Here is an 11,600-nt window from a genome sequence, read left to right on the forward strand (position 1 = left end):
AAAATTTGACGCATTTGCACTTTGACATCACAATGGAGGCTAAGCAAAGACGCCTTCGTTTTCCTTTCTTGACTATTTTCAACATTCTCCATGTCTGTATTTCTATTGGACTCGTAATCGCAGTCGTTCGTAACCAACTTGTCAACGAATTAAGAATTGAGAAACTTGAGAAAAACGATTGCAAATGTTCCACTAGTGAGGACAAACAAAAGAATGACGAAGTTAGCAAGTCGTTTGACTCTTTTTCTGAACAGAGCACAGGCAGTCTGACAAAAGATAAAAGTGACATCACGACTGCTCATTATATGTCTAAAAGAACACTGGACGATCAACTCAATCATCGCTTTCAAAATGAGTATCATTCACACAATGGCACAGACATACGAAAGCTTGGTCCTAAGAGCAAGTCACTGGCCAACAACACGATCCTGAAAGAAGGAGAAGCTCCTGTGGATACGACTGCTTTTGCTGGAATCAAAATCCTGAATAATTCAGATGAAAAATCGAAACAAAACAGTTCCACGAAGTCATTGGACAACAGCACGATCCTCAAGGAAAGAGAAGCTCCTGTGGATACGACTGTTTCTATTGGAATCAAAATCCTGAATATTTCAGATGAAGGATGGAAACAAAACAGTTCCACGAATTCATTGGACAACAACACGATCCTCAAGGAAGCCAAAGTTAATGCGAGTTCAAGTGTTTCTACTGAATTCGAAATCCTGAATAATTCAAATGAAGACAATAAGGCTAGTCAATCGAAACTTAACAAAGAGTCCACTAAGGACAGGACGATATCAGACATCTTAGGAAAGGAGGCTCGTCAGCTGTTTTCCTGTCTCGACAAGTTTAAAGTTATTATCGAAGTAAGTATCAGAAATCAGTATTGGCAGCAAAGCAAGCGATCTTCCTCTGCTGTAGGGAAGACAAGAATGCTAACTAAGTCATGTTTCTTTTACAAATAAAACGGAAACTATTTCAAAAGTTATATTTTTTAAAAGTCGAATTACATGCAACCGTATGTTCACAAATATGCTCTGTATTATGTCAAGGTCACTGGATTGTGTTTCTTACTCTACAGAGTCAAATGACAACTGGTAACAAAAAGGATGGTTGTGGAATATTGCAAGGTATGATAGGTCCCCCACTTTTATACCCCCCTCCCCCCCAAAAAATAACAAAAACAAAAATAAATTAGACAATTAAAAAAGAACATGGAGAATCAAAAAAAAAAAAAAAAAAAATAATAATAATAATAATAATAATAATAATCCTAGCCAGACCAAGAATATGATTATGAAATACTGTAAGACTTGTCTTTCCTTTGGATAATGTGTTGTATCTGCTTGTTAGCAGGTCTTAAAGGAGATCCTGGTGAGAAAGGTGAACCAGGGCAAAAAGGAGCTATGGGACCTAAAGGATGTTCCGGTACCTCATTTGGTGAGTCATTGATCCGATTAAGTTTGCACAGTGAGGCCGAAGAAATATTCATCATAACCACAGCTAGTATACCAATGATACTTTGCCTGGTGCTGGATGAAAAATACAACAAGTCACTAACTACCGCAGATTATAAATTATGAGATGAAACTATTGTAGTGTTGTTTGTTTTTTTTTTAAATTCCACTATGGATAATCACTAGTTAAAGGAAACTACTCACATTAGCCACTAGTGCTCATTCACCCTATAATCAAACCTTCCTTAAATAATCGTAATATTTTCGTCTATTTTTTTTTGAATGTGTTTGGTTGCTTCTTGATGTCAGATTTATTTACCTATTGCAACTGAATAACGTATTCATTAATATTTCAGCCTATCCTACTTTCGAACCAAGTCCTCGATACTTAGTGTTCAACGAAGGAGATCATGCTATCCTGTCCTGTAATGCAACGGCCAATCCACCTGCACAGATCACGTGGTACCGTGATAATGTCATGCTTGTTGGAGAACTTGACAATGGTTCTCATCGTTACTTTGTCAAACATCGTGACGTCGTGACAGATCCAGGTAAAAGTAACATACTGCTAGTAATAACAACGATATTCACTCATTTTATATTGTATTTCTAATTTTCTTATTTTCCAGCTTCTGCCAGAGAAAAAATATGTCCCGGTGAAATCCCACATCCAGTAGCACAAAGTACCTTGGTTATTAAGCAGTCACGTGGTTCAGACTCAGGGACTTACGTCTGTAAGGCACGTAATATCTTGGGTGTTTACAACTACGAGATACGGATCCTAGTGCAAGGTAATTGAGTACGTGTTCAATAATTATATATATATATATGTACACAGCCGTTTGCAAAAATTATGGCCGCTTCCAATATATATACAAGTATGTCAAACTATATCAAGTTGTCTATCACTTGTGCTCTCCGAAAAAATATCAAGAAAGATATCTCGCCGTGCCTGATATACTTTTGATATACCTGTATGTATATTTGAAACGGCCATAATTTTTGCAAATGGCTGTATATATATATATATATATATACAGCCATTTGCAAAAATCATATATATACACACTCGATTGTAGGAACGTTGTAGTATACATTTATACATATATCTAATTTAATCAGTATATTTAATGATATGCAAAACAGAAAAATCGCTTTATTTCTTGTTTGTTTCATTCAATGACTGTCAAAATATTTTTTACTTGTCTATTAGATCGTACAGATTATAAATCAGTTGTTTTTAAGCGCCGAAAATGGTTATTTTGCATTATGCATCCCATTAGATATTTGCATCAGAAAAAATCTGTTAACATTTGGTCAGCTACAATTTCAAGCTCACGCCCCCTCATGTAATCCCATACAAATTATGTCTCAAAAACACGGTTTTTGGATCATTTCTCAAAATAATGACTATCTAGGCAAAAAAAAAACAGAAGTAGATTCAGTTAATTCAACTATTCACGGACTGTATTATATGGTTTAGATTGAATCCTATTGAAAAAAACCACCGTACTTTTTGAGTTGAATGTTCGCTATTGGATGTATTTTACAAGAGAAAATGCATGACATAAACGGGGTCAAGCAAGAAAATCGTCTCTCCTTGATATACAACAGAAACTGTCAAAAAAACAGAAGTGGATTTGAAATCCCCGGGCTTTCCTGAACATTTTGGTATATAATTCATAGGAATTTGTTAAAATTTAGAACCGTATTTTTGCTGATTTTATAAGCTCATAAGTATACTATCTGTTGGCTTATACATTCGCCTCTTATGGTTTCTTATTTTTCGTAGCCTCGAAAACACGCTAACTACATGCAGTAGTTCGCGAATAACAGAAGATTTACGGGTCATTTAGGATGTTTTGTGCGGAAAGACGGAGAACTAAACTGATTAGTATTCATTGCCACATTTTTCAGGCTTGTCAAGGAAAAATTGTTCATTTTACTCCATCAACACGAGCAAGTTTTCCTTGTTAAGGAAAACTTGCTCTTGTAGATTCGGCTTAAAACAATTATTCGCCTCAGGCTCAGTGAATATGGAGAATATTTACTAAGCCTTCGGCGAATAATTGCTAAATATACACCGAATCCCTAATACTATGACATGTTTGAGAAATATATACATATATACATATTCCCATTTTCCTATTGTCTTACCTGGATTTTCGAGGAAAGACAATGCAAAAAGGGGGATACATATATATGTATATATATCGCCAAATTGTCAGAGTTTTAGGGATTTATATATAATCTAGGAATACAGGTCAGGCAGCTGGACTGGCTGTTACTAGCATAACATTACAGGCGCCAAGGATATAATGCTAAATTTGACTTATTTAACTTTGCAGTTTATGCACAGTTCACTAAAACACCAACAAACCGCACAGTCGTACAAGATAATAACGTACAGCTTAGTTGCCGCGCCTCTGGTGTTCCTACTCCAGTGATCACGTGGTACAGGAAGGACGGAAATTCTATGCCCAGTCAGTACAATATAACTAGAGGATATCTACATATTTATAATATAAGTAAAGAAGAAGAAGGGACCTATGTGTGTTTGGCAACAAATGTCCTTGGATCCAAGACAACTGAAGCTACAATTACCGTCAATGGTAAGGGTCTCGATGCTGTTCTCAAACAAATCAAATAAAAAATATCAATTGAACCTTACGCTTGTTTTGTTTTACAGTGTTTCCCAAGATTACGTCATTTCTAGATCAACCAATAACGATCAACGAAAGTCAGACCTTGGTCTTACCATGCAACGCCACAGGGTACCCGAGCCCTGAGATTCGTTGGTCTAAAGTCTATGATTCATTACCAGAAGGTCGATACGTGTACGACTCTCGGATGTTGAATATATCACGTGTTAAGTACGAGGATCGAGGTGAATACGTATGCACTGTCAATAACACCGTAGGCATGACTGTCAAGAAAGTGAAAGTTATCGTCCAAGGTTGGTGCGTAGGCCACACTCACAAACACACAAAAAAGTTGAGCCAGCCCTCTTATCTCAAGCTAATAAAATATTTGACTGGTTTCTCAAATCTTCAAATATTTTATCGAAACCTGAAACAACCTTTAAGCTGATCAATGTTAAAGAACAACTTAGAATTTAGCTTGTTAGGTTTTTCGAAAAACCAAACCAAAACCAAAACCAAAACCAAAACCAAAACCAAAACCAAAACCAAAACCAAAACCAAACCAAAACCAAAACCAAAACCAAAACCAAAACCAAAACCAAAACCAAAACCAAACCAAAACCAAAACCAAAACCAAAACCAAAACCAAAACCAAAACCAAAACCAAAACCAAAACCAAAACCAAACCAAAACCAAAACCAAAACCAAAACCAAAACCAAAACCAAAACCAAAACCAAAACCAAAACCAAAACCAAAACCAAAACCAAAACCAAAACCAAAACCAAAACCAAAACCAAAACCAAAACTCAAACTCAAACTCAAACTCAAACTCAAACTCAAACTCAAACTCAAACTCAAACTCAAACTCAAACTCAAACTCAAACTCAAACTCAAACTCAAACTCAAACTCAAACTCAAACTCAAACTCAAACTCAAACTCAAACTCAAACTCAAACTCAAACTCAAACCAAATCAAACTCAAACTCAAACCAAATCAAACAAATCAAACAAATCAAACATCAAATCAAAAAACAAATCAAACAAATCAAAACAAATCAAAACATCAAAACAATCAAAACAAATCAAAACAAATCAAAACAAATCAAAACAAATCAAAACAAATCAAAACAAATCAAAACAAATCAAAGACAAATCAAAAACAAATCAAACAAATCAAAACAAATCAAAACAAATCAAAACAAATCAAAACAAATCAAAACAAATCAAAACAAATCAAAACAATCAAAACAAATCAAAACAAAGCAAAACAAATCAAAACAAATCAAAACAAATCAAAACAAATCAAACAATCAAAACAAATCAAAACAAATCAAAACAAATCAAAACAAATCAAAACAAATCAAAACAAATCAAAACAAATCAAAAACAAATCAAAACAAATCAAAACAAATCAAAACAAATCAAAACAATCAAAACAAATCAAAACAAATCAAAACAATCAAAAACAAATCAAAACAAATCAAAACAAATCAAAACAAATCAAAACAAATCAAAACAATCAAAACAAATCAAAACCAAAGTCAAACAAATCAAAACAAATCAAACAATCAAACAAATCAAAACAAATCAAACAAATCAAAACAAATCAAAACAAATCAAAACAAATCAAAGACAAATCAAAACAGAATCAAAACAAATCAAGAACAAATCAAAAAACAAATCAAAACAAATCAAAACAATCAAAACAAATCAAAACAAATCAAAACAAATCAAAACAAATCAAAACAAATCAAAACCAAATCAAACAAATTCAAAACAAATCAAAACAAATCAAAACAAATCAAAACAAATCAAAATAACAAATCAAACAATCAAAACAAAATCAAAACAATCAAAACAAAGCAAAACAAATCAAAACAATCAAAACAAATTCAAAACATCAAAAATGCAAAACAAAATCAAAACAATCAAAACAAATCAAACAAAGCAAAGACAAGATTCACAACAGATCAAAACAAATCAAAACAAATCAAACAAATCAAAACAAATCAAATCAAAACAAATTCAAAAACAAATCAAAACAAATCAAAAACATAACAAAATCAAAACAAATCAAACAAATCAAAACAAATAACAATCAAACAAATCAAAACAAATCAAAACAAATCAAAACAAAATCAAAACAAATCAAAACAAATCACAAACAAATCAAAACAAATCAAAAGCAAATCAATAAACAAATCAAAACAAATCAAACAAATCAAAACAATCAAAACAAATCAAGAACAAATCAAAACAATCAAAAACAGAATCAAGAACAAATCAAAACAAATCAAAACAAATCAAAAACAATCAAATACAAATCAAAACAAATCAAAACAAATCAAAACAAATCAAAAACAAATCAAAACAAAGCAAACAAATCAAAAACAAATCAAACAAATCAAAACAAATCAAACAAAATCAAAACAAATCAAAACAAATCAAAAAAAATCAAATCAACAACAAATCAAAAAATCAAATCAAAACAAATCACACAAATCAAAAAACAAATCAAAACAAATCAAAAAAATCAAAACAAATCAAAACAAATCAAAACAAATCAAAACAAATCAAAACAAATCAAAACAAATCAAAACAAATCAAAACAAATCAAAACAAATCAAATCAAACAATCAAAACAAATCAAAACAAATCAAAACAAATCAAAACAAATCAAAACAAATCAAAACAAAATCAAAACAAATCAAAACAAATCAAAACAAATCAAAACAAATCAAACAAATCAAAACAAATCAAAACAAATCAAAACAAATCAAAACAAATCAAAACAAATCAAAACAAATCAAAACAAATCAAAACAAATCAAAACAAATCAAAACAAATCAAAAAACAAATCAAAACAAATCAAAACAAATCAAAACAAATCAAAACAAATCAAAACAAATCAAAACAAAATCAAAACAAATCAAAACAAATCAAAACAAATCAAAACAACAAAAATCAAAAATCAAACAAATCAAACATCAAAACAAATCAAAACAAATCAAAACAATCAAAACAAATCCAAAACAAATCAAAAACAAATCAAAACAAATCAAAACAAATCAAAACAAATCAAAACAAATCAAAACAAATCAAACAAATTCAAACAAGATCAAAACAAATCAAAACAAATCAAAACAAATCAAAACAAATCAAAAACAAATCAAAACAAAGCAAAACAAATCAAAAATAAAATCAATAACAAATCAAAACAACAAAAAATTCAAACGAAAGCAGAACAAAGCAGAACAATCAAAACAAATCAAACAAATCAAACAAATCAACAATCAAAACAATCAAAACAATCAAACAAATCAAAACAAATCAAAACAAATCCAAAACAAATCAAAACATCAAAAATCCAAAACCCAAAACAAAAAAAACAAATCAAAACAAATCAAATCAAAACAAATCAAAACAAATCAAATCAAAACAAAACAAAACAAATCAAAACAAATCGAAACAAAAAACAACAACAACAACAACAATAAAAGTGAACCCGGAGAAATTAAAAACCCAAGTTAGAGACCAAACAAATTATACTCACATGAGACGAAGGCAAGTGCACTTTTGCTACTGCTACGTCGACATCCTTAGTTCCATTAGATTTCTAGCCAGGCTTTCGGGAATTTCATTCATACTGCCTGTGTTCTCTTGTTTCAGTTGGACCTAAGATTATTAAGATACCTAACGCCACAGAATTTGGTTATAGGGAGAGAAAAAAGAGGCTCTCTTTTCAGGTGTTTTCTTTTCCGAAGGCAAATGTTACGTGGAAAATGCCTTACTGGGATCAAAAACGTGATGGACGATTTCGACAGGAAAACGGAGACCTAATTGTGGAGAATATCCAGTACACAGACTCTGGTCGTTACCAGGCAACAGCCAGGAATATTCTTGGTGAAGTGAAGGTGACGACATTCTTGTTAGTAAGAGATGCTGGTAGGTTCTGTAATATTAAAGAGCTATGTCCATTCAGCCAAGTAGTTTAATTACTCTGCATTTTCCTTCCATCATTCTTAAGATCTTTTAACTCGCACACGCCGTTATTTTCCTATCCGAGTTCTCGGACTCGTCCATCAATGCATTTGTTCAGTAATCTATGCACTTATCCTTCATCCATCCATTTGTCCTTTCAAATTGTCTCCATCAACTAATATCAAGGCGATCATCCATTGGTCAATCCATCGATCCATTCATCTTTCCATTCTTCATTCTATCATGTGACCATAATCCATTCATGCATTAACCCCCACTATTAATTATACTTATAGTCATTCCCTTTCTAACAACCAAGCCCCCCAAAGAGATTATGACCTTCAGCATCGGGCAAACCATTTCCTTAACATGTACTGCAATTGGTGTACCTAGTCCAAAAGTCACGTGGAGAAATTCTTCCGGCAGTATCCTAACATCCGGTATAACAGGACCAGACAGCAGCAGGACATTTAGTATTGATTACTTTACAACCCAAAAACGTGGACGCTACACATGTACAGCTGAGAATGACTTTGGAGTAGCTGAAGCTCATGTCTACCTCATCATAAACTCAGGTCAGTAAATTGATATTCCTTCAAAAACTCATTTATTGATAATCCACAAGTCTTTGATACAGTTGGAGCAACCAAACGTGTCACGTACATGGACGTTTTTATCCTATAAAATCCTAAAAAAATATGAAGAATACTAACGAGGACGAGTATATTAGAGATAAAGGTGCATCCTAGTTTAGATGAAGACTTGATAGCCTCATCAAGGTCAGTCTCACGTACGATCAGCGACGACCCACGAAATCTAGAATCTTCAACTTATGGGAGCTTTTTTTGGAATCAATGCGCATGGCAGTGACGTGCAAACCTCATTGAGCATGGTTTTGGTGTAAACCTCTATCGATTTAAAGGTCTATGGTCTATTGGAAGTTTCCCGTAAAGCAAAATCTGTTGTACTTTTTTTTCAAAAAAATTAAAAAAAAAAAAAAAAAAGTAAAAAAAGAAAAAAAAAATTCTCATGAGTATTAGAAACAACAATTAGTATAGGAAATCGCACAAGAAGAACTTTCAAAACATTACGAGCGTCTATTAATTCCAAATTGTACGAGAAGATCGTGCGATTTTTTGTTTATAGTTCACTCAACAAAATTTCAGTAAAAAATGCGAAGCGACGCCGTTCATCTTTGTCTATTTGGCGGCCGATTTTCAGTCCATCGCGCAACTGAAATGCATAAAAAAGATTAGTTCTTACAGCTTTAAAACTTTATTTATATGTTTTTTAAGTACAAAATGATAGAAAACAATTGTTTTGACATTGTTTTGGCCGTGTTGCCATAGCGACTTAATTCGGTACTCCTACTGAGTACAATTAACGCTATAATTGTACTCCTCTCGACCAATCAGAGTCGAGTAATTTTGTTGAGTGTACTATAATTATAAAAAAACACTATGAATTACTAAGAGGTGGAAAGCTTTACGGAACTTTTACACTAAAATGATTTTTACGAAAAACATAAATTTTTCAATAGGTTTGTCTATCTATTAGTTTGATTTGAATATCATGTAACGTTAACATATATACATATACGTATTTTTCTTTTATTTGTAGACATTAGACTGGCTGATCTTTCATCTAGTCCTTTCCAAGGACGTATTGAAGTGAACTCGGGAAGTGGATGGGGGACTTTGTGCAACTATAACTGGAACATGAAACATGCACATATTGCATGTAAGCAGCTGGGCTTTAGAAATGCCTTATCAGCATTCACGAGAGCACGGGTCGGCCGAGCACCTGGGAAAGTGTACCGCTTTATTTGTGGAGGAAGCGAAAAGAGGCTTCAAGAATGTTCTACCGGTCCTACATACACTAGTACATACAATTACAACTATAATTATAATTATCGCAGACGCCGAAAATACATCTGTACACAAAACGTAGATGCATACGTTAAGTGCAACTGAACGAAAGTTTTTTTAAGAAAGTATGATTTTCTCACTAAATCACTGGAACATAGCTGCAGATGAAACATAATATATCTATTAATAGTCATAGAGGCTTCGCACCATTATGCGATGACAGCCATGACAGGAGGCAGAAACAATTAAATCTGGTATAATTTACTGCAGTTTTCCATATTCTGCGAACTCGATAGTTGCGAGCTGCGCGCTGAAATTTGGTTTTCGCTGACATCAATCAATTTCACTATTTCATCAATTTCATAATTTACAAAAATAATCAGTTGTTATGCCTCCTGCCATGGCTGCCATCGCATGATTGATCACTACACTCTTTGCATTTAAATTCTGTGTAAAAAAAATAAAATAAAAAAAATAAATTAAAATTAAAATAACAGTAATAAGCATCATTAAAAATATCTTACTGGTAATCTAAAATACTTCGATTAAATTGCATAATTGGTGGGGCTGAAACATTTTTGCTCTTTATTGTATTGAATATTAGCCTTTCCACTAATTAACCCGCTTCTACTGCAGAATAATTGCTTGAAAAGGCACCTAGCTACTAACTCTATCCTACCACGCTTGACGCGCGCTTGGAAGCCCATTTTTTTGGCTACCCACCCTTAATTTATGGATTACGTAGGATAATATCCCAGCAAGAAAGCATCAGTAGATAGATCAGTCGCCGTCGAACCCCAGGCCGTACCTACGACTAATCCCTTGCTCAACGAACGCAGAGGCTATTTCAAGGTTATTTTTGAGCGGGGTGAGTAACTGGAGGGCAACCCAAACCTTATGCACACTTGACCTTTATCCTTTTGTTTTTCTGGAAAAAGAGATATAGAAGTTTGTTGTTTTTGCTTTTAGGTTAAAGGCTGCATAAGCAATGAATGCCTTGACCAGTCTATGAGCGACAGATTGGTATCCATGCTCTGCTCTCGCTATGATTAATTTCTGCCAAGGTCAATTTTTCAACGGTATCTTAGGAATCACTCGTTTTACGATGTTATGCTTCATTCTATGGCGAAACAAGTTAAATTTTATTGACATGTTTCTTAAACGGAAAACCAGCATATGGCTCTTTTAGATTTGAGAAATATCAATGATGATGACTGGAGTTGCTTATGAATTGTTTCATGATGTATTGTATGTATCAAATGACCAGACATTAAGGTTACTGGAGACCTTCAGGGGTATGTTTCGTTTAAGACTCTCTCTTCGCAACACTTTAAATAAAACCCGATAAAACTATATATCGTTTTAAATGTCATATAATAAAGAAACATACCCCTGAAGTTTAAGCTTATTACTGGGTTGCCCGTTGCAAAGTCACAGTCTTCGAACTGCAGATTAACATCGTCTCCCATTCATTTCTGGTAATTTCTCTTCGGTATCTTGAGGCATTCTGCACCGTTTGCAACAAGTTTCATAGTTTAATTTATGGTTTTTGATTTAAAAAAATAAAACATAAGATTAAAATGAGAATAGATTGGTCTTCCAGTCAATTAAACTAAAGCTAACAAAATAAGACAGTGCTTTACTATGGAAC

At 33.1% G+C, this 11,600-nt stretch overlaps 1 protein-coding gene across 1 annotated transcript; it reads left to right on the plus strand.

Annotated features, from left to right (window-relative positions):
- The first annotated feature begins 25 nt into the window (after positions 1-25).
- On the plus strand, positions 26-11,536 carry LOC148911679 (contactin-5-like). Its single transcript, XM_089028803.1, has 10 exons — positions 26-866; positions 1,082-1,130; positions 1,357-1,440; positions 1,814-2,008; positions 2,087-2,248; positions 3,806-4,069; positions 4,147-4,413; positions 7,770-8,045; positions 8,378-8,656; positions 9,702-11,536. The coding sequence occupies exons 1-10, from the start codon at positions 33-35 to the stop codon at positions 10,052-10,054; spliced, it is 2,763 nt and encodes a 920-aa protein (XP_088884929.1). The 5' UTR covers positions 26-32; the 3' UTR covers positions 10,055-11,536.
- Positions 11,537-11,600: the final 64 nt, after the last annotated feature.

This window comes from Actinia tenebrosa, unplaced genomic scaffold, assembly GCF_029948245.1.
Source record: "Actinia tenebrosa isolate PJP-AT-01 unplaced genomic scaffold, QUT_ActTen_1.0 PGA_scaffold13__45_contigs__length_12533684, whole genome shotgun sequence".
NCBI lineage: Eukaryota > Metazoa > Cnidaria > Anthozoa > Actiniaria > Actiniidae > Actinia > Actinia tenebrosa.

What these genes read in the sequence shown, in the direction of transcription:
- LOC148911679 (XM_089028803.1), top strand. Translation starts at nt 33, where the DNA reads ATGGAGGCTAAGCAAAGACGCCTTCGTTTTCCTTTCTTGACTATTTTC. An exon ending in GATACGGATCCTAGTGCAAG is followed by an intron (nt 2,249 to 3,805) that starts GTAATTGAGTAC and finishes TTAACTTTGCAG; the next exon opens with TTTATGCACAGTTCACTAAA. An exon ending in CTTGTTAGTAAGAGATGCTG is followed by an intron (nt 8,046 to 8,377) that starts GTAGGTTCTGTA and finishes TTATACTTATAG; the next exon opens with TCATTCCCTTTCTAACAACC.